General features: G+C 42.0%; 1 protein-coding gene across 1 annotated transcript in view; it reads right to left on the bottom strand.

Moving 5' to 3' along the window:
* LOC121293673 (dynein heavy chain 17, axonemal-like) overlaps nt 1-24,467 on the bottom strand; it is a 729,083-nt gene that overhangs the window by 630,049 nt on the left and 74,567 nt on the right. The window contains exons 6-10 of the mRNA XM_041216840.1: nt 22,667-22,792; nt 19,142-19,294; nt 18,820-18,906; nt 16,792-16,959; nt 4,116-4,232 (exon numbers count right to left, since the gene is read on the bottom strand). Coding sequence (XP_041072774.1) covers nt 4,116-4,232; nt 16,792-16,959; nt 18,820-18,906; nt 19,142-19,294; nt 22,667-22,792 — 651 coding nt within the window. The remainder of the gene's footprint in view (nt 1-4,115; nt 4,233-16,791; nt 16,960-18,819; nt 18,907-19,141; nt 19,295-22,666; nt 22,793-24,467) is intronic.

Below are 24,467 nucleotides of genomic sequence, written 5' to 3'. Positions count from 1 at the left end.
GCACTGCATTGAAGTGTCAGCCTTGATCTTTGTGTTCAAGACCTGGAATAGGACCCGTACCCACAACATTCTGATTCACAGGTGAGGATGCTACCAACTGAGTCATGGCTGACACATTGGTCAAAAAGCAGGTGCTATTTTAGCTAGCTGAAGGCCTGTGGGACAGCAGTCTGATTAGGCCTAAGAGAAATAAAAACTAAAATAACACATTCCCCCATGAGGGGCTATGAAACATATGTCCCTAGAGCTACCATTCACTCCAAAGTTGATAGCAGACATTTTGTGTTATGTGTAAGAAACCCACCAATTTATATTACTATATACACTACCCAACTACTATATGTTCAAGGCTCTGAGGCATATTCCCCATCAATTGTTGTAATTTATTGTTCTCTAAAAGAATCCCTTCTTCACTGTAATAATCTTACAGCAGAGAAGGCGACTATTTGGCCCATCATGCAGTGCTAGCTCTTTGAAAGAGCTCTTTTAAAACCGGTCCCAAAGATCAGAATTCCTGGACTCATCAGCTTTAATGATATGTCTCTGATCTGTGCTTTCTGCTCATCCTGGATTTATCCGCACCTGCTCATGTGTATTTAATGGTTCACAGAATGTACTTACTACATGAATGGGTCTGTGCTGGTGCTTTGCAGTGAAACTGAGTTGCACAGCTCTAGAGGACATGCTTAATGGCTCCAGTTCTGAGGATCCAAAAAAGAGCTTCTGTAACATCTGTTTACAAAAACACCGCCAAAATATTAAATATAGATCCTGATTATAATTTGTTGCAAATAAGCCTTCACCAAAAAGCTGGCATAAAATTGTTGATCTAGGCAAGCTTTCAAGGTAGTGAAAGTGAATAGAATTTTGAGTGAAGAAAGCATAAGTCATGTACCTGATCTGGGATACTATGCATCTTGCTTCGCCACCCCTGCTTTATCAAGGTCACATTCTGTTTTTGGAAAGCCTGCAATGTGGCTGAACCTCCTCTAACAGTTATCCTCTCCTTCTTATGTGCTGCCTTTTCTTACATGCAATGAGTTAATAACGCTGGTAGCATAGAATCTCCCTACACGCAAGTGTCACGGTGATCTCTGTAAAGATTGAAACTTGCAGAAGTGGTTGCTGCTTATTGGAGAATTTGGTGATGATCTGTTGTGTTCAGACTTCTCCTGAATGAGATGATATTGTGCAAGGGAAAGTATTGGGAACTCCATAGTGCAATATCAGGCAATTCATAAGAAAACAGATAGAAAGCAACAGCTTAATGATAGGCTATGCACAAGTTAGCTCCTTATGTTTACATGCTTGCGCAGCCATACAAAAAAAATTAAAGAGGCCAAGCACTTCAATACATCACTCACTCGTACTACATTGCATGATAGTAATAGTTGACAGAAGTGCATAAATATCAGCTAGCTTTGCAGTTGACTCTGTTGCTCTATCCTGTGAAATCTTTTGGAACACGAGGGCCAGGTTTTCGGAGCACAGTTACTTGCATTAATCAAACGCCTCTTTCCCTCATCTTGCTCACCCATTTTCTTGTTCACCCAATAGTAATTGTGGAGAAAGATGCTATCCCTCCTGAACTACATTCCCTACAACAAGGGACAGGATTTTCTGTTTTGGGTCAGAGCCCCAACACTGAGGTCAAATGTGGGTCCCAACCCTACACACTGTCAGGAACCGTAACCCAACATCAATTTTGGCTTGATTGGCCAATTAATGGCCCAGTGCATGCTCGCTGTCCAATTAAGTATAGTGGGTGGGCTCACGAGGCTGGAGAGGCAATAGGAGGCGCTCCAGTGATGATAGTTCCACCATCCAAAGTGGGAGCTGCAGATGCCCGCAGGGAGAGAAATGGAGAACAATTCACAATGGAGTCACCCTTTGAAGAGGAGGTGAAAATATCTAATTTAGAAAGAGGGCTCAACTACCTGGCCACGATCATGGAGGAGGAACCCCTCCAAAGGGCAGCCAACGATCGCTGCTTTCCCAACAGTCAAAGCCAATGTGGGGTCCATTATGTCATAAAATGATAAATTCCAGTCAGCACAGGTAAGGGTCCTTAATTAGCCCTTTAATTACCTGCCATTTGCAGGCTTCAAAATATGGCTCAGGGCAGGATGATACCAGCAAACCGACACGCCTGCAGATGGTGCGACATTATGCGCCCACCCGTTGCAGGTCCTGCACTCATTTGAGCTCCCAAAATCCCGCCACAGAATTCTAAAGTTTCAATAAAAGAGGGTCAGCTGCTCAAGTACGAAGATTTTCTGCACTGCAATCTAACACAGCCTAGGATGGACAGCAAGCAAAAAGAAAGCAGTGCTCATCAGTATGTTGACACTACTAAAAAAATTCATAGTAGCAGTGTAGAAAAGGAGAAATGACCCATGGAGATGTACTTTTTAAATTCTTTCACAGGACATGGGCATTGCTGCCTAGGTCAGCATTTGTTGCCCATCTCTAATTGCCTTTGAGAAGGTGGTGGTGAGCAGCCTTCTTGAACCACTGCATCCATGTGGTGTAGGTTTACCCACAGTGCTGTTAGAAAGGAAGCTCCAGGATTTTGACCCAGTGACGGTGAAGGAACAGAGCTATAGCTCCAAGTCAGGATGCCATGTGGCTTGGAGGGGAACTTGCAGGTGGTGGTGTTCCCATCCATCTGCTGCCCTTGTCCTTCTAGGTGGTAGAGGTCACAGGTTTGGAAGGTGTTATCTAAGGAGCCTTGGTGAATTACTGCAGTGCATCTTGTAGATGGTACACAATGCTGCTGCTGTGCGTCCGCGGTGAAAGGAGTGAATGTTTGTGGATGGAATGCCAATCAAGTGGGCTGCTTTGTTTTGGATGGTGTCCAGCTTCTTGAGTGTTGTTGGAGCTGCACTCATCTAGGCAAGTGAAGAGTATTCCAAGACTTGTGCCTTGTAGATGGTGGACAGGGTTTGGGGAGTCAGGTAGTGAGTTACATGTCACAGAATTCCCAGACTCTGATCTGCTCTTGTAGCCGCAGTATTTATATGGCTAGTCCTGGTCTGTTTCTGGTCAATGGTAACTCCCAGCATATTGATAGTGGGAGATTCAGTGATTGTAATCCCATTGAATGCCGGTGGGGGGGGGGGGGGGTTTGATTTTCTCTTGTTGGAGACGGTCATTGCCTGGCACTTGTGTGGTACAAATGTTACTTGCCACTTTTTAGAGCTCCTTGATGCTACACTCAGTCAAATGCTGCCTTGATGTCGATGGCAGTCGCACTTACCTCACCTCTACAGTTCAGCTCTCTTGTCTATGTTTGGACCGAGGCTGTAATGAGGTCAGGAGTCAAGTGGCTCTGGCAGAACCCAAACTGAGCATCAGTGAGCAGGTTATTGCTGAGTAAAAGCCACTAGATAGCACTATCCACACACGCTCCATCACTTTGCTGATGATCAACAGTAGATTGATGGGGCGATAATTGGTTGGGTTGAATTTGCCCTGCTTTTTGTGGACAGTTTTACAACATGGCCAGGTAGATACCAGTGTTGTAGCTGTACTGGAACAGCTTGGCTAAGGGTGCAACTCGTTCTGAAACACAAGTCTTCATTGCTACTATCAATGTTTTCAGGGCCTGTAACATTTCCAGTATCCAGTGCCTTTGGCCGTTTCTTGATATCAAATGGAGTGAAACGAATTGGCTGATTTGTGATGTTGCGGACCTCAAGTGGAGACCAAGGTGATTCATACACTCTGCACTTCTGGCTGAAGATGGTTAACAAATGCTTCAGTTTTTGGCTTTTGCACTGATGTGCTGGGCTCCCCCATCATTGAGGATGGGGATATTTATGGGGCCTTCCCCTCCGGTTAGTTGTGTAATGGCCCACCACAATTCACAGCTGGATGTGGCAGGTTTGCAGAGCATTGATCTGATCCAACGTTTAACTCTGTCTGTCACATGCTACTTCGACAGTTTGGCATGCAAATATTCAGCCCTGAGTTGTAGCTTCTCCAGGTATGCCAGGTGCTGTTCCTGGCATGGTCTCCATTGAACCTTACAAATAATTTGTTTGTCATTTAGAATGTAATAGCAAACATGCAATTTTATTTTATGCACAATCTTTTTCATAATCCACTTTTACCTTCACAGCAGATATAATGCTTGTACAGTCACTAAATCCCTGGCAAACGATCATTCCCAACCTTCGGTCAAAATCATCAATCTTGCTTTGAAACACTGCATAGTCTTCTTCAAATCTCTATGTAAATACATCCAAAAAATCAAAATGATGCTTGTACAAATATCTAGTAACAGTAAAAATATGAATAGAATACAAAGGTTATTCTCTAAACAAATGTCTCCTCCCTATGCAATAAACATAACTCAAGGTCAATGCCACTTCTAGCTAAAGGGTTTACATGTGATTCTCCCAATAGTTCAGTTCATAAAGTCAACATGAACAATAACAACTTACACTTTGTTTTTAATAATTCTCGGGGTGTGGGTGTCACTGGCAAGGCCAGCATTTTTGCCCATCCCCAATTGCTCTTGAAGGTGATGATGAGCTGTCTCTTTGAAACACTGCAGTCCATCTGGTGCAGGTAAAACCACAGTACTGGTAGGGAGGGAGTTCCAGGATTTTGATCCAGAAACAATGAAGGAATAGCAATACAGATGCAATTCAGGATGGTGAGATTTGGAGGGGAACTTGCAGATGGTGGCGTTCCCAATGCTCCTACTTGTTCTTCCAGAAGGGGTCCAGAATTTTGAAGGCACTGTCAAAGGATACTTGGTAAGTTGCTGCAGACTATCTTGGAGATAATACACACTGCTCCACTCTGCACCAATAGTGAAGGGAGTGTTTTAAGGTGGTGGGTGGGGTGTTGATCAAGCGGCTGCTTTGTCTGGATGATGACAAACTTCTTGAGTGTTGTTGGACCTGCAATCATTGGAGAATTGTCCCCCACTGCTATTTCATCCACTTGCCCAGCTTCATTTCCTAAGACTAAATCTAGAATTGTACTCCTTCTCATTAGGCTTATGTGCTGGCTAAAAAAAGTCTCGAATTTTATGCCCTCTGTGCCTATCACGCCATTCGTATCCCAATTGATATTAGGGTAGTTGAAGTCCCCAACTATTTTTGCCCCTTTTTTTTTTGCAGAAAACTACCTACATATTTGCTCTTCTATCCCCATCTCACTATTTTGGGGGTCTATAGTACACTCCTAGTAGTGTGGCTGCCCCCCTTTTTATTCCTGAGCTCGATCCACATAGCCTCATTTGATAATTCATTTAGTATATCACCACCACCTTCACAGCTGGAATTGATTCTTTAACCAATAATGCTACACCCCACCCCCCCCACCCGTTATTAGGCCCTCTCTACCCTGTCTGAAAATTCTATATCCAGGGATGTTGAGCTGCCATTTTTGCCCATCTTTAAGCCAAGTTTCCATTATAGCGATAATATCATGCTGCCATGTATCTATCTGTGCCCTCAGCTCATCGGTTTTGCATTTAAATACCTTTTTTAATGTTGCCAAATTCCTGTGCTGTAAACCTTTTAACCTTTGTTTCTTCTGTCTTTCAAAGTCACCCACTGATTTCCTGTCTCCAGCTCCCTGCTCTGAATTTGTCCTATCTGAATCTACCCTCAGGTTCCCATGCCCCTGACAATCTAGTTTGAAATCCTACCCAACACACCTAGCAAATCATCCTGCAAGGACATTCATCTCAGTACCATCCAGGTGTAGACCATATGGCTTGTAAAGATCCTACCTTCCCCAGAACCGGTCCCAATGCCCCAGAAACCAAAACCGTCCCTTCTGTACCATCTCTCCAGCCACATATTCACCTGGTGCATTCTCCTATTACCATACTCAGTAGCACACAGCCTTGAAAGTACTCAGAGATTACTATCTTTTGAGGTCCTGCTTGCTAATCTCTTTCCTAACACCCTGAACTCAGCCTGCAGGGCCTCATCCCCTTTTTCTACCTATATCATTAGTAACAATGTGAGCCACAACCTCTGGCTGTGCATCCTCACCCTTCAGAATACTCTGAAGCTGCTCTGTGGTATCCATGACCCTTACACCAGGGAAGCAACATACCATCCTGGACCACAGAAGCACCTGCCTGTTCCCCTAACTATAGAATCATGCAACCATTATTGCTCTCCTGTCTTTTCTCCTCCTTCCCTGCACAGCTGAGTCACCCATGGTGCTCTAGTCATAACACTTACTGCTCTCTACAGAGGCACCCTCTCCCCTATCAGTACTCAGAATGGAGTACCTGTTAGAAAGTGGAATGGCCTCAAGGGTCTGCTGCACTGCCTGCCATGCCTTTGTCTGTCTGACAGCCACCCAGTCCCTCTGCCTGCTCTTTCGTAAGCTGCAGGATGACTACTTTCTGAAACATGATATCCATGAAGCTCTCATCCTCATGTGTGCTCCTCAGTGATATCAGTTGCTGCTCAAGTTCCAAGGTATGGCCCTCAAGTTTTTCCATTTGGTGGCATTTTCTGCATATGTAGTTGACCAGGACAACTAAAACTTGTAGCCACAGTATCTATATGGCTGGAGGAACAGCACCTCATCTTCCAACTAGGCACCTTACAGCCTTCCGGACTGAATATTGAGTTCAACAATTTTGGATCATGAACTTTCTCCTCCATCCCCTTTCCGATTCTCCCCCCACCTTTTTTTTTCCCTATAATTTATACAGATTTTTCTTTTCCCACCTACTTCCATTATTTTTAAATGTATTTCCATCCATTGTTTTATCTCTACCTTTTGGCCTTTTTTGATTCCTTCACCCCACCCCACCCCCACTAGGGCTATCTGTACCTTGCTTGTCCTGCTTTCTACCCTTAATTAGCACATTCCTTAGATAATATCACCACCTTCAACACCTCTGTCCTTTTGTCTGTGACATCATTTGGTTATCTCCACCTATCACTGGCCCTCTATCCAGCTCAACTTGTCTCATCCATCCACCACCCCCCCCCCCACCCCCCCAAACCAGCTTATATTTCACCTCTCTTCTATTTTTACTTAGTTCTGTTGAAGGGCCATTCCGACTCAAAACATTAACTGTGCTCCTCTCCACAGATGCTGCCAGACCTGCTGAGTTTTTTTCCAGATATTATTCATTTGGATTTCCAGCATCCACAGTTTTTTGCTTTTATCTATATGGCTAGTCATTTGAGTTTCTGGTCAATGGTCAGTTCTAGGATGTTTTTGATAGGTGATTCAGTGATGTTAATGTAATTGAATGTCAAGGCAGATGGTTAAATTTTTTCTTGTTGGAGAAGGTGGCTGCCTGTCAATTGTGGGGTGTAAATTTGATTAGCCACTTATCAACCCAAGCCTAAATATTGCTCAGGGTTTGCTGCATGGGCATGGGCCTGGGCCACTTGAGTGCCTGAGGAATTGAAAATGGGTATTGAACATGCAACAGCCTCACTTCTGACCTCATGGTGGAGGTGAGGTCTTTAATGTAGGAAAACTTGCAAGACACTGCACAGCAGCATAAATCAGACAAAATTCAACAGTGAGCCAACATTAGAAGGTTACCAAAAGAAAAGATAAATGGAAAAGATAGAACAGAATTCCAGAGTTTAGGGGTTAGACAACTAAAAGCATGGCAGCCAATCATGGAGAAAAGAAAGTGGAGGATGAACAAGATCCTAAAAATGAAGGAATACAGACTTGTCAGAGGATTGTGGGGCTGAAGGAGATTAGAGATAGGGAAAGCAAAGCACGAAGTAATTTGAACATGAGTGAGAATTTTAAAATGGAGGCATTGCTGGGCTAGATCCAAGTTCAATGCCAAGCACAGAGGTGATAGGGGAACAGGACGTGGTGCAAGTTAGGATATGGGCAGTAGAACTTTACTTAAGTATAAATTTTTGAGGGTGGAAGATGGGAGAACATTGGAATACTGGAGTTGGAGGTAGCAAATACATGCATGCATGAGGGTTTCAGCAGCAGATGGACTGAGGCAGGGCTGGGGACATTAAGATCTCAGCTTCATACCTCCTTCTAGGCTCAATTAGATTCACCAGAAAACTGAATATATAGTATTTTCGTAAATCCAGGTTACATATTTTTTAAACATTGGGGTAAATTATATGGATAATCTTTCCAGAGGTTAAAATTTGCATGATTTATTTCTAACAACTACCAATTACAATGATGCCTGAGAATATCAATTCAAAATTTAGCAGCTTTTTTTCCACTCTAAAATATTTATCTATTGAATTGACAGGATAGAAACTTATTCAGATTTTTTTCCACATGGCATCTGCGTAAGATATACATTACTACGCGTCACGATAGCTTAATTGTTGAGTAGGCATATTTCTAGAGGATTGGTAAGAACAATATGGTCGATACAAAGCTGCTTAATCCATTAATCAGGAGATAATACAGACTCTCTCAGAATTTACCAGAGCAGAACATGAGGCAGCATTGATGCTTATCATGGAAAGGTCAGAAGAAGTTTGGAAAATAAGGATTCACTAATATAGGGGACAAACAGGTGAAGTGAGGAGGAGTTAATGATAAAATATTTACAAATACTTTTTAATATTTTAACCTGTTCGAAGTTGGGGAGGCTGACAGTGCATCAGGGAGTTTGAGCAGTGGGGTTTTCAGCGGCTCTTAAACTAAGCCACAGCATGAACTTCCCACTTGGTGTCTTCTCCAATTGGAGCAGGCAGGTGTGATAAATGCCTTCACTTAAAGCTTCAGATTTTGAAGGGAATCCTGTGGGGGATAGAATTGATCTATTCTACAACTGGGAAGCGATGGAATCTCAATGAGGGAATATTCAACCATGGTTTTCTGATGTATCCCTGGGCATCATGCTCTAGGCTGTAAGGGCCCACAGAGACATTATGTTCCCAACAAATGGGAGGAGGAAACCTGGCTCAGAAACTAAGCAGACTTGACTGGAGGTGACTGAGCAAGAAACAGAGTCCTGTCTTCACAGCAAAGATGCCCTGCCTCATGTTGTACGATACTTTCAACGGGTTAAGTGGGAACAGAGGTAACTCGCAACTGAGCATCCAAAAGGCACCTCAAGATTTTAGTAGTGGCAGAATTGTATTTCACCACAATCTGTAATTACATGGCAAGCCATCCTTCATTCTACCATTACCAGAAAGCCAGGGGACCAACCCTGGCTTAATGATGAGTATAGGTGATCATGCCAGGAGCAGCACCATGCATACATAAAAATAAAATGCCAAACCTGGTGAAGTTACAATACAAGATTACTTTGTGCATACTAAACAGTGGAAGCAGTATGCTACGGAGAGATGAACGATCCCACAAAAAAAATCGATCATATCTAAGCTCTACAGGTTATGAATGATGGTGGGCAACTAAAACAACTAAGAGGAAGAGTAAGCTCCAAAAACATTCCCATTCTCAAAGATTAGGGAGCCCAGCACACCAGTGCAAAAGGCAAGGCTAAAGCATTTGCAACCATCTTCAGCCAGAAGTGCTAAGTGGATGATCAATCTCAACCTCCTCTCCAGGTCCCCAGAATCACAGATAACAGTTTTCAGCCAATTCAATTCACATCACTTGATTTCAATAAACATTTGAGTGCACTGGATACAGCAAAGTTTATAGGCCCTGATGACAGCCCTATTGTAGTTCTGAAAAATTGTGCTCCACAACTAGCTGTGGCCCCAGCCAAGTTGTTCAAGTACGACTCTAACATTAGCATCTGCATGCCAAAGTAGAAAGCTACCAGTGAAGGAACGAACGTGCACATTCCCTTCCTTCCCAAAAATCCCAACCCCATCCACAGTAACGTCCCCGACCACCTTCTTCCAACCTCCAGGGTCTGTCAGCCTCCGAGTCCCCACCAAACACCCTTGCTGTTCCTTCTACCAATACTGTCAAACCCTCACCCTCCCGCCACACTTTGCCCTTGATCATTCTCACCAGTCCCTCATGCCATGCCCACCCTCTGTTTGCTCTCCAGGTGGCAGTCATGAACCCAAAGCCCTCCCTTGCACGTTCACCTGGACATACCCCACCCCCCTGGAAACTCCTCCTCCACCCCATGCAACTCTTCTCCCTTGCCTGCCCCCCAGACTCCCCTCCCCTCCCCTTTAGTACTTCCTCCAGCCTTACTACTTCTTCCACAATCCTTCCTCTGCGCCCCCAGACCCCCTCTCCACTCCTTCCTCCTGCCCCACCCCAAACTCCCCCCCCGGACTCATTCTACCCCCTCCAATCTCCTTCCCTTACACCCTCCCCCCTTACAAATACTTCACCAGTTGCCCTTTTCTCCCATTACCTCCTTTGAGACTTTTGTTCTCCCCCCACAAATACACTTGTTCCCCCCGCTCCCAACATCATTCCTCCGACATCTTCATTGGCCCTCCTCCCAATCCTTCTTCCTCTCCCAGGCGATCCTAGTCCTTTCTCTCCCAAATGTTACAGAAAACCCACTATTACATTTTATGGCTTGATTACAGGACAAATGAGAGGTCACTTATAGTTCAATTGTCAAAGCAAAGGCTGCAGAGATAGACGCTGTTAAGTGGTTTGACACTTACACTGCATTCCATTCAAAAGCCGATTATGTAAAATAAAATAGTTCTAGGTCTCAAACTAGAGTTCTACATCTCAATTTGTTTTAGCTTTTTAACTTAAAGTGCTTTAAAGTATGTAATAGACTTATGCATTACTGTGGTTTTGTAACCAGTTTCTAGAACTAGTGTTATTATGTAGCCTTTGTGATTTTCATTTCTTATGAGCTTGTATTAATTGAATGTTACTTTGTAATGTGTATCTTGCTACCTCAGCTTTAACACTAATCACTTCTATGCACTGATTTTATATGTACTGTAATAATTTTGTAATTGCTGAATTAGGTTAAGATTTGTACCTCTTGGGCTTTTAGTTTTTTTTAAAAAAAAACTTCATTCAGACATCAGCAGTCATTAGGAAGTTACATTTGAACTTTTGTTGAAAACTTTTTGATACATCTTAGATGTTCTGGAAAGTTCAATTAGATCTTTTAGGATGATGAGCACATAGCATCAATCACTAGGAAATGAAACCACTCATCCTCTCATCACAAATAAGCAGACAAATTATTTTGCGGTGCCTTGTTATCTCAGTGAAAAGCTATAAGCTTAATAAAATAACAGGGAAAGCTATGATGAGAAGGATGTTCCCATAAATGACCGACATCTTAGGGAACCAGGCAGGAGTTAATGGGAAGTGACATCAGTAAGGTGACCATCACCCTTGAGACCAATCAGACACTCACCGTCCAAGGGCCCAAACACTCCTTTCAAGTGAAGCAGCATTTCACTTGCATTTCCCCCAACTTAGTCTACTGCATTCGTTGCTCCCAATGTGGTCTCCTCTACATTGGAAAGACCAAACGTAAACTGGGCGACCGCTTTGCAGAACACCTGCAGTCTGTCCGCAAGAATGACCCAAACCTCCCTGTCGCTTGCCATTTTAACACTCCACCCTGCTCTCTTGCCCACATGTCTGTCCTTGGCTTGCTGCATTGTTCCAGTGAAGCCCAACGCAAACTGGAGGAACAACACCTCATCTTCCGACTAGGCACTTTACAGCCTTCTGGACTGAATATTGAATTCAACAACTTTAGGTCGTGAGCTCCCTCCCCCATCCCCACCCCCTTTCTGTTTGCCCCTTCCTTTTTTTTCCAATAAATTATATAGATTTTTCTTTTCCCACCTATTTCCATTATTTTTAAATATCTTAAAATCTTTTATGCTCTCCCCACCCCCACTAGAGCTATACCTTGAGTGCCCTACCATCCATTCTTAATTAGCACATTCGTTTAGATAATTCACCAACTTTAACACCTGTGTTCTTTTGTTCTATTGTTGTTGACATCTTTTGATGATCTGCTTCTATCACTGCTTGTTTGTCCCTACAACCACACCCCCCCCTCCACTTCTCTCTCTCTCTATCTCTCCGCCCCCCCACACACACACCTTAAACCAGCTTATATTTCAACTCTTTCTTGGACTCGAACTCAAGTTCTGTCGAAGGGTCATGAGGACTCGAAACGTCAACTCTTTTCTTCTCCGCCGATGCTGCCAGACCTGCTGAGTTTTTCCAGGTAATTCTGTTTTTGTTTTGGATTTCCAGCATCCGCAGTTTTTTTGTTTTTATCACTGATCATGTGCTGCTTGGACCAAAAACAAAGGGATCCTACTGACCATGCATAGAGGTTGTGGCTAGGAAGGGTTATTAAGAGGCAACTTCCAGTAGCTAGGGGTGGAGTTGCCCTGGGAGTCCTCAGCGTAGACTCCAGACCCCATGAAGTCTCATGATACCTGTTCAAATATGGGCAAGGGAATCTCCTTCCAATTACCAGTTACCCCCATTCCTCAGCTGATGAATCAGTATTCCTCCATGCTGAATACCAATTGGAAGAAGCGATGAGCACAGAATGTACTGAGTGGGGGACTTTTCAATTACCAAGATTGGCTCAGTGACACCATTACTGACCAAGCCCTGCAGGAGGACATAGCTGCTGGACTGAGTTTACAGCAGGTGGTGAGGGAGCCAAGGGGGTAAAACTGATTTGACCTTGTCCTCACCAATCAACCTGTCACAGATGTATCTGTCCATGACAGGATTGGCAAATTCCTTGTGAAGACGAAGACCCGCCTTCATATTGAGTATAGCTTCAAACGTGTGGCACCGCCATCATACTGAATGGGATAAATTCAACAGGTCTAGCAACTCAAAACTGGATGTCCATGACTTGCTGTAGACCATCAGCAGAGTTGTATTCAGGCATAATCTGTAAGCTTATGAACCAGCATATTCCACCCCACAAATTATCATCAAGCCAGGGGATCAACCCTGCTTCAGATGAGTGCAGGGGAGCATGCCAAGAGCAACTTCAGGCATATCTAAACATGAGGGGTCAACCTGGTGAAGCTACAACACAGGACTACTTGCATGCCAAACTGTGGAAGAAGGTTGCAATAGACAGAGCTAAGGTGATCGCACAACCAACAGATCAGATCTAAGCTCTGCATCCAGTAGTGCATGGTGGTGGATAATTAGACAACTAACAAGTGGAGGAGTCTCCACAACCATCCCCATCCTCAATGATGGGGGTGCCTTTTTTTTTTAAGTTCATTTATGGGATGTGGGCTTCGCTGGCTGGGCCAACATTTATTGCCCATCCCTACTTGCCCTTGTGAAGGTGGTGGTGAACCACAGTGCTGTTAGGAAGGGAGTTCCAGGCGTTTTGACCCAGTGGCAGCAAAGGAAAGGCGATATATTTCCAAGTCAGGATGGTGAGTGACTTGGTGGGAAACTTCCAGGTGGTGGTGTTTCCATCTATCTACTGCCCTTGTCGTTCTAGATAGTGGTGGTCATGGGTTTGGCAGGTGCTGTTTGAGGAACTTTGGTGAATTCCTGGCACGTAAAATTTCTCTGGTTCTATGATTCTATGGCACAGAAAAGAGACCACTTGGCGCAAAAGACAAGACTGACTTATTGGCAACCATCTTCAGCCTGAAGTGCCAGGTGAATGATCCATCTCAACCTCTTTTGGAGGTCCCCAGCATTACAGATGCTAGTCATCAACCAATATATGATTCACACCACATAATGTCAAGAAACAGTTGAAGTTACTGGATACAGCAAAGACTAAGGGTTCTAACAACAATAATGCAAAGATTAGTGGGAGGCCGGAAGATTGGGAAAGTTTTAGAAACCAGTGAAGGATGACAAAAAGAACAAAGAAGGGAAAATTGGAGGAGGAGAGAAAACTAGCAAGAAATAATTTTTAAAAAGTAAAAACTTCTGCAAGTATATAAGAAGGAAAAAAAAAGTAGCTCAATGCAGCATTGAACCCTGAGAAGGTGAGACTGGGGAATTAATAATGGGAAACAAGGAAGTGGCAGAGGCTTTGAACAAATGTTTTGTATCCGTCTTCACAGCGGAAGACAAAAGTCTAAAGAATAGTAAAAAAAAAAATCAAGAGGCAAAAGGGAACGAGGAACTTAAAGCAACCACCATCACTAGAGAGAGAAAAAAAACAACAGGAATACTTATGGGGCTTAGGGCTGACCGCCTGCACCCTCATGTCTTAAAAGAATTGGCTATGGAGATAGTGAGTGCATTGCTTGTAATCTTCCAAAATTTCTTAGATTTTGAAGTGGTCCCAATGTATTGGAAAACCAAAATACAACATCTTTGTTCAAGAAAGGGGAAGACAGCAAGTAGGAAATTATATGCCAGTTAGCCTAACATCTGTCATTGGAAAATGCTAGAATCCATTACTAAGAGGTAGTAATAGGACATTTAGAAAATCATTATACAATCTGGCAAGATTAACATGGTTTTCTGAAAGGAAAATTGTGTTTGGCAAAATTTATTAGAGCTCTTCGAGCATGTAGAAGGCAGAGTAAATAAAGGGGAACCAGTAAATGTAGTGTATTTGGGTTTCTAAAAGGAATTCAATAAGGTGACACGTAAAAGGCCACACAAGTTAGGAGCTTCTGGTATTGGGGGTTATAGAGAACTGGCTAACTAACAGGAATAAGAGACAGGATAGCAAACTATTTATGATCTATATTAATGAGCTGAATGAAGGAACCAGCTCTATTACAGTTAAATTTTCTGACAACGTGAAAATCGGTTAGAAAGCAAGTTGCGAGGAGATTACGAAGAGCTTGCAAAGGGATATAGGTAGGTTAAATGAGCAAGCAAAAATTTGACAATGGAGTGTAATGTGGAAAAGTCGGAGGTTGTCGACTTTATCAGCAAGAATAGAAAAAGAGAATTTTTTTTAAATACAGAAAGACTGCAAAATGCTGCATTACAGAGGGATCCAAGTGTCCTTGCACATGAAATCACAAAAAGTCAGCATGGAGGTACAGCAAGTAACTAAGAAGGCTGTCATGAAGAGATTAATATCTATAATGTTATTAGAAATTTTTTTTTAAAAGAGAGTTTAGTGGTGTCTGAGTGTGTCCTAATTGGATTAAAGTCAGCTGGTCCAGAGGCTTTGATATATAGAAAGAAGTAGGCTTGAAATTGTAATTAGATGAATGGGGAAGTTTAGAAACAGATGTCAAGGGGGCAATTTGCATTTTTAAATAAACCATTCAAAAGAATGGGTGAAACCTTACACCTAGCTAGAAGATGCCAAGCAATGTATTTTTTTTTCAGCTAACTAATAAAATTGGTGGGATGAAAGGCTGTTATTGTTACAGGTGGTAAAATTAAAAGCCTAGTGATACAATGGAAAATTTATATTCAAAGAGAAAGATATGTATAAAAGGAGAGATTGTGTGTAAGGCAGAGGCATTTTATGACCCAACAAGTGTGAGAAGCCTCCATGTTGTAAACCTCAAGTCTGTCTGCAAGGACCCAGAGCTGAAAGATACTCATTTTGAATGCGTGTCCAGGAGTGTGCTCTACCAGGTGTCTCTTTAAATCTTAGATTTACTGTTGCCTTACCAGGATCTAACTGTGTGTCAAATTAATTATGGGATTTTTGTAGTAATTTTGTAGACGTATGTATGTGTTTACAATCTTTGTATTAATAAATGTTTACTTTAGTTTTATAAAAACCCTCTTGAGACTCGGTGGTCTTTTACTACTGAATTCAAAGCCTGCATCTCGAAACATACAAATTGCAAAAATGGGTTAGGACAGTTGTCTCAAGTTTCCCTCTGGGATTTGAACAGCTCAGCCTTTACCATCAGCTGTGTCATAATAAGGCAAACAGAATGTTGGCCTTTATTGTCAGAGGGATGGAATATAAAAATTAGGAAGTCTTACTGTAACTGTACAGGGCACTGCTAAGGCCACACCTACAGTATTGGATACAGTTTCAGTCACCTTACTTAAAAAGGGGCATACTTGCATTGGAAGCAGTTTAGGGAAGGTTCACTAGGTTGATTCCGGGGATGAGGGGTTTGTCTTATGAGGGAAAGTTGGGCCTATATTCATTGAAGTTTAGGAGAATGAGGGGTGATCTTACTGAAACATAAGATTCTGAGGGGGCTTGATATGGCAGATGCTGAGAGGATGTTTTCCCTTGTGGGGGAATCTAGAACAAAGGGGCACAGCTTCAAAACAAGGGATCTCCCATTTAAGATGGAAATAGGAAGGAATTTCTTCTGAGGGTCATTAGTATTTGGAATTCTCTTCCTCGGTGAGCAATGGAGGCTGAGTCATTGAAATGCACACAAAAATGCAATAAATAATTTAAAAAAGACATATTTAGTATTTCTATGTTTCTTTTTTAGGGTGCCATGTGGCCTTTTTTGTATAAGGCTGTGCTTCTACAATGCAGAGTAGCACAGAGTGGCAGGTCAAGCTTACCTATTCTAATCACTCATGAAAATGTGGATACCAGAGGTGGCAAGAGACAAGTTATTTGGTGGGCAGGTAGCAATGAAAAAAAACCAACTTTGAATATGTGAACCTGTAGCAAAGTTGTATTTTTAATGGGATTGTCAAATATGCTTGAGTCAAGGTCTTCTCTTCATTTGGTAGAAAATGTTTAAGTACAAAGATTATTTTCTGAATTAAAATTGTAATGACATCATGTAGGATAAAGTTCAAAGACAAACATTAAAAGTCTTTCAATGGGCTATAATTATGAACACTCATTGTGAAATTATCAAAATTAGTAGCAATATTGTTCTCCTTCCAATTTTGACACTTAAGAAACATTTTAGGATCAATAATCACTGATGCTTATATTGTTTTAAACAAGATAAAATATTTTCACAATAGCATTACATTACTCAGTTCAGTAATTTTCCTTACGTGGTCTGCTACATCCAAAGCATTGTATGTGCATTCAGCAAAGATTTTAATAACTTCTAAAAATTCTATATAGATCTGCTGCACCATTTGGCCAAGGAGATTTCCTCTAACCCCGCCTACTTCAATTTTTTCAAGCTTTAGGAACTCAACAGTAGTGGAAAATATCTCCTGTATAAACAAAATTTGATAACTGTTATTATATGGTAAACTGATAAGTATTCAATTCACATAATCATTCAAATCTTCATCACCATTACCTATTAGAACTATTGGTAATATGTTACCATCATTACTTGACAGTCATACTAGCAGCTTCAGATTTATCATTAGATGGAACTTCATAAGTAGAATATTTCCATTTGGATGTCTACAGTGTCACTGATACACTCTGATCCTCCTGGCCCCTGCCTCAGGCATCCTTCTATCCCTATCATGGATATTTCCACTTCCAGTGACACCCTCCACCAACAATTCTTTACATACATTGCTGGTGACAGTTCCAATGGGTTTTCAGTAGTGGTCTGATCACCCCTTCTCGAATTTTGATCTCCACCCACCGGCAGAAATATCCATTGCGCCAGCTTCAGTGCCAGGAAATACTAATGAAGCCCAGTGGTTAAATCCTCAAGTCCTTCCCTTCTTCATATAGCTCTGCTGCTTCATTGGACTCAGCATCCTTCAGCTGAAGCTCATTTCTCTTTCAAGTGCAACACTGTTCAGCATGTAGCATTCAGCGATAATTTGCATTAGTTAGTTTTCACATGTATGCCGGCAACAGCCAGCTCTACCTCATCACAACCATTTCTCTCGACTCCTCTACAGTTGCTAAATTATCAGACTGCTTATCCAATATCCAGTACTACATGAGCAGAAATTTCCTCCAATTAAATATTGGGAAAACAGAAGCCACTGTTTTTGGCCCCCGCTGCAAACTCCATTCTCTAGTTACCAACTCCACCTCTCTCCCTGGCAGTCTGAGATTAAGCCAGTCTATTTACAACATTGGTGTCACATTTGATCCTGACCTCATACATGCCCATTCTAAGACCGCCTATTTCCACCTCCAAAGCAAAATATCACAAAATAAGATTCCCACAAACAATGTGATTAATGGCTACCACTTAATCTGTTTTTATTGTCTTATGTTGAGCAATAAAAGGTTGACTAGGACACCAGGAAAATTCTCATATCATAGGTACAGAATATTTTTACATTCACCTGAGGGGGAGACAGGGTCTAGTTTCAACGTGTCATCCAAAAGATGGCATTCCCTCACAACTGCACTGAACTGTCAATCTAGATTGCTTCATGACTATGGAGTAAGGCTTGAATCACTGACTGCAAGAGTGCTATCACAGAGTCAAAGGTCTCACCAGTTAGTGTCTGCTTTGTACAAAGAAAGTGATAAAGGTATGGCAAACAATGCATTAAGTTTCTAGAGAGACAAAATGCAGATTTGTTTATCTAACATGTCTCCTATGCCTGGAAAGGTTTGGTAGCATAGAAGTTTAATATCATGGTGATCTCAACAGCAAGCAGGATGAGTTATCCCAGACTTTCGTACTGCTTGTAAATCAGGCTGCAACAGATGTCAATGCATCTACAGTGAAATGGAGATACAGAAGACACATTTACTAGGATGCTCAGGTACATTTTAAGGTAGTATCAGGTAGTATCATGGCATGCAAGGTGTCTTTGCCATTGCAACTAGTGGTGGTCCTCATACAGTTCATGCAACAATTAGGAGGTACAGAGTTATGTATTGAGTTTCAATGCTCAATTGCCTAGTCAAAAATCCTATGGAAGGTAAATCTGACCATTTCTGAAGTAGCATTCAAAAAGAAGAATGACAGTTGCATAGATGGTCTCACTTTCTAATGATCTAATTCTGGGGAAAAGTAATGAAATTAATTCTTCACTAGACATGTCCTTATGGTCAATAACCTATGCCTCACTACTCATTGTGATGACATACCGGTGCTCTGCACTCTTGTGCCCAGGAAAGGAATGAAAAGCAAAATACGGTACCTCAATAGTCTGTAATCGGTCCATAAATCTGTCCAACCTTGCAAACACAAGATGTGAGGGGAACTCCCAGTATTTTGGTTCTCTATCCTAAAATAGAAGGAATGTATTTTTCTGTAACAACCAGATACAAATTTAATAGCATTTTCTCAACTATTGTGCAAATATATGGACACCAGTGCCTTTTTCTATCTGAAACACAAGATACCCAGCTTGAAACCTTTGCTACAGGATTAGAACAGGTAAATCAATGACAATACTTGCATAAAAGTATTCAAATTTGTTTGAAAACTGGTCAATGTAAAACATTCTGACTGTACAGTACCTTAAAGAATGTGTGCATTTCTGACCGGTTATGATCATAAACCTGGTAAAGCTTCCTTAAGACAGATATTGTCAGGTGGATTGTTTCCAGCACCTCCTCTATTTCCCCCTGTAATCCTTTCATTAACTCATCTGGATTCAAAAAGTGACAGGTCTACAGAAAAAAGATTTTCATTGTGTTAATTACTAAGATGTAGTATTAGTGTCCGGCATCCAGACAGATTGAATGTACATTTACACAATACCATAAATTATAAGTGCACATTGTCAACAAAACCATAATGCACATTTGAAAAATCAGAATACTGCTGATGCTGGAAATCTGAAGTAAAAACAGAAAATGCCAGAAATACTCAGGTCTGACAGCATCTGCAGAGATAGAAATAGAGTTAATGTTTCAGGTTGGTGACCCTTCATCAGGACTGGGAAAAAAATTAGAGATGTAAGAGGTTTTGAACAAGGGGTGGGTGGTACAAGGACAAAAAAGGTCTGTGACAAGGTGGAAGACAGGAGACATTCAATGACAGAAGAGTTAGTCCTACAGGGCAAAAGGAGACAGTTTATTTCTACATTTCTTTTCTTGCTCTATATGCCTACACCAGGTGTGCTACTTTCTGAAAGCCCAAAAAACCCTGCAAGAGAACACCGAAAACACGCAAAGAAAGGAAAAAATATAGGGGGCAGAGTTTATGGTCTGAAATTGTTGAACTCAATGATGAGTCTGGAAGGCTGTCAAGTGCCTAATCAGAAGACAAGGTCATGTTGAGTTTTACTGTAACAGTGCAGCAGGCCAAGGTCAGAGATATCAGTGTGAGAGCAAGATGGAGAAGAAAAATGACAGGATACCAGAAGCTAGGATCATGTTTGCGAACTGAACAGAGGCTTTCCACAAAGCAGTCACCCAATCTGCATTTGGTCTCTCCAGTGTGGAGGGGACCATATTGTGAGCAGCAAATGCAGTAGATTAAATTGAAAGGAGTACACAATCACTGCTTTACCTGGAAAGTGTGTTGGGGAGAGAAGACAAAAGGGCAGGTGTTACATCTCCTGCATTTGTGTGAAAAGGTGCCATGGAAAAGGCATGGGTTGTTGGGATGATTGTGGAGTGGGCAAGGGTATCACAGAGGATAATCTCTTTGGAATGCTAAAAGGGGAGGGAAGGAGAAGGTGTTTGGTGGTGGCATCATGCTAAAAATGATCCATTGAATTCAGAAGCTGGTGAAGACAAAGGGAACCATATGTGCAATAGTGTGGTGGTGGATACAGTTAAGGACTCTGCCAACTGTGTGTGCGTGTGCATGTGTGTGTGATCCTTGGTGGAGGAAAAAAGACAACATCTCATAAACGCTAGTGTAGAAGGTTGCATCATTGGAACAGATGCACTGGAAACAGAGGAACTGGAAGAATAGAATGAGCCCCTACAGGGTGTACGGTGTGAGGAAGTATAATCATGGTAGCTGTGGGAGTCATTGCGCTTATATGAATATTAGTTGATAACCTATTAGTTGATAACCTATCACCAGAAATTGGGACAGAGAAGTCATGGAAAAAGTGTTACAATCCCAGACCAGACACCCAAATTTTGGTATGATCCTGGGCAAGACCCCAAAAATTTGTTACAATCCAGCTAAGGACCATTAACTATTTTTTGTTAAAGTAGATGGAATTTTAAATCCCAATTACTTACTAAGAACAAAACCACAAGATTCCACTTTAAAACAGTCTTCTTTAAACAAAAAGAAGAAATCAACAAAGCAAATAGTCATTACTCTATTGTTTATTTCATGTTAATTCTGTCTATACATGAATTGACAGGCAAAGTATGGTTAAAAACACAAGCTACACATTAAATGACAGTCACCTGCAAGACAGGTTCCCAAAGTTTCTCAGCAACCCATCTAGACAACAGTCACTACTGAGAGTCACAAAATCCTGAAAAAAAACCTGTCTTTCAGCTCCTCTTCTTCCAAAAGCTAGTCTGATCCCCAGCTGACAACAACTCTATGCCACCCAAGTTCCACAGGCACAATCCTCACCCAAAAGGTACACTATTCCAGATCTCTCAAATCTGCTCTCTGGTCCAGCCTCCTTGGTCTCTTTTCCAGCTGAGCTAACCTGCTTCCAAGAATACGTCCCCTTGTGATGGCCAGGCTACACTCCAACTTCTAAACACAGGCATGGTCCCAGCTTCTCAGCTATGCTGCCGCTAACAAGCACTTCTGAGCTTCCCCGAACCCCAATCTTCTCAGCAGCACAGAGCAATCCCTATGTCCAGGTTTCCCCAAGCCCAACTCATAGCAGCGTAGAGCTAACAGCTCCCTGGTCTTCTCCATGCTCTAACCTTCTCCACAGCCATGGAGCTAATGACAACATTTCAGCTGCATGGAGCAAACCCTCCTCTTCGTCTGCTCCTGACTGGCTGCTGTTCACTCTGCCCAGTGAGCTGATCTGCGACCTTTTTAAACCTCCCAACAAGGTTCCACCCTTGTTCCTAGACAGGATCTGGTGTTTCCAAGCTAGGTACATTTTGTACCTTAAAATGTTACAATCTCCAGTCAACAGGAGGTACCCCTACCGGTGCTAACTTACAAAAAAAGTCCAAAAAAATATTGTTTCCCCTCACGAAGAGTTAGAGTCAGAGATGGGTCATGTGAAACTGAGGGAAGGGTGGAAATTGGAAGACAAGTTGAAGAAGTTTTTCAATTCATGGCAAGTACAAGACATGGCACTGATGCAATCTATGTACTCGAAAAAGAGTAAGTAGAACTGGAACAAGGAATGTTCCACATATTCCATAAAAAGACAGGCATAGCTAGGAGCCATATAGGTATCCATATCAACACCTTCGAGGAAGAGAGATGAATTAAAGGAGAAATTGTTCAATGACAGAGCATGTTCACCCAGGCGATGGTTATTGGAAACTGGTTAGGCCTCCACTGAAAGATGAAGTGGAGAGCCTTCAGACCATCCTGGTGGGGGAAAATGGAGATGTAGAGAGATTGGACATCCATGATGAAGAAATGGTTAGGGCCAGGAAATGGGAAGCTTTTAAAGCTAGAGGGCAACAGAAGAGTCATGGATGTAGGTGGGGAGAGACTGGACAAGGGGAGAAAAAAATGGAGTCAATGTAGGAAAAAATCAGTTCAACGGGGCAGGAACAGGCTTAAAAGATAGGTCTACTAGGGCAGTCCAGTTTATGGATCTTGGAAAGGACATAGAACTGAGCTGTACAGAACTGATAAACTAGGAAGTAGTAAGGTCACTGGAGGAGATGAAGTCAGTGACTGTTATGGAAACAACAGCTTGACATTTGGTGGTGGGCTCATGGTCAGAGGGAGGAAGGAGGAATCAAGGGAATCATTATATTAAGGGTTGTTTGCTAATGAAACAATTAAATTGGGTCCAAAACAATGATGCAAATAAGAAAAGCATAAGCAATTGTTTCTTAATTAGTTAAAGTCTAATTGAGATTAGACAGGTAACATATGGTTTGAAAAGTACTATGCAATGAAAAATATATACATACCATCTCAATGAAGAGGTTGAAAATCTCTTGTAAGATAACTATGATCCTAGCAGGGATGCTGTAATATCGAGAATTGGCCCACACTAAACAAACAGTATGCAATATAACATCAACATAGGGGGACACCTAAAACCAAATGATCTTAATATTAATAAAAGGTAAATATTTCCATTGCTCTATTCACAATCAAGCCTAATATTATTAACAAATAGAAACAGAAAATGCTATAAATGCTTAGCAGGTGTGATAGCATCTATGGAGAGAGAAACAGAGTTAAATGTTTCAGGTCCATGACTAATAACCTTTTTCACAGACCTGAAACATTAACAGTCTGTGCCAACATGCAGCAAGACCAGGATAATATTCAGGCCTGGATTGAATAAGTGGTAAGTAACATACTTAGCTACTCAAATACCAGGCAATGATCATCTCCAACAAGAGAAAATCTAACCATTTCCTCTTGACTTTTAATAGCACTACCACACTGAGTGCCCATCAAATTCCTGGGAGGGTTACCATTGACCAGAAATTTAACTGGACCAGCCATATAAATACTGTGGCTACAAGAGTAGGTCAGAGGCTGGGCGTTCTGTAGTAGGTAAATAACTCACCTCCTCATGCAGCACAAGTCAGGAATATGATGGAATACTTTCCATTTGCCAAGATGACAACAGCTCTAACAACTCTCAAAAAGCTTGATATCATCCAGGGCAAAGCAGCCTACTTGATCAACACACCATCCACCACCTTAAACATTCACTCCCTCCATTAACAGTGCACAGTGACAGCAGTGTGTATCATCTATAAGATGCACTGATCAACTCACCAGATTACCTTTGACAGCACCTTTCCAACCCATGATCTCTAACATGAGAAGAATAAGGACAGCAGACACATGGAAATATTAATTCCAACAATTATATGTCAAGGAAGAATCAGTCTGAAGCTAGCCTGTACCTTAAAACAGATTTAGTTCCAAGACAACAAAATGAGGTCACAAACTCTCCCAGACCCCCAGTGAACTGGTTTATATACTCTTGCAATGACTCCCTCATCCTTCCCCAATTTGGGACAGCTGTGCTTAATTACCAACTTAAAACATGTCTTCTATTGCAGCACAAATTCAACATTAACAGGGAACACCACCACCTGTAAGTTTCTCCCCAAGTCAAAACTGAGTACTGTATTACTGTTCCTTCACTGGCTGGATTATAAGCCTGGAACTTCCCTCCCAGCAGCACTATGGGTGTACCTACATTAAATGGACTGCAGCGGTTCAAGAAGGCTACTCACCACCACTTCTCAAGGTCAATTAGGATGGGCAAAAATGCTGGCCTTGCCATAAATGCTTATCACCCATGAATGAATAAATCAAAACTGCTGCCAACTGCCACCTATCGCCCTTCCTCAACTGATGAATCAGTGCACCTCCATGTTAAATATCATTGGGAAGAAACACTGAGGGAAGCAAGGGCTCAGAATGTACTCTGAATTCAATATCCATCACCAAGAGTGGCTCAGCTACTGACACAGCTAGCCAAGTCCTCAATAGCATATCTGCCAGAGTGGGTCTGTGAGAATACCGATAAGAAGAAAAAAGCTATTTGACCTCATACTCACCAATCTCCCTTTTGCAGATGCATTTGTCCATGACACAATTGGTAGGAGTAGCAACTACACACTCCTTGTGGAGAAAAAGTCATATCTTCACACTGACAACACACTTCATTGTATTGTGTGGCACTACCACTGTGCTAAATGGGATAGATTCAGAACAGATCTAGCAGCTCAAAACTAAGCA

The sequence above is a fragment of the Carcharodon carcharias genome, chromosome 22, assembly GCF_017639515.1.
Source record: "Carcharodon carcharias isolate sCarCar2 chromosome 22, sCarCar2.pri, whole genome shotgun sequence".
In the NCBI taxonomy this organism is placed as follows: domain Eukaryota; kingdom Metazoa; phylum Chordata; class Chondrichthyes; order Lamniformes; family Lamnidae; genus Carcharodon; species Carcharodon carcharias.
Note: the sequence above shows the minus strand (reverse complement) of the source record. Positions and strands in the feature narration are given on the sequence as shown.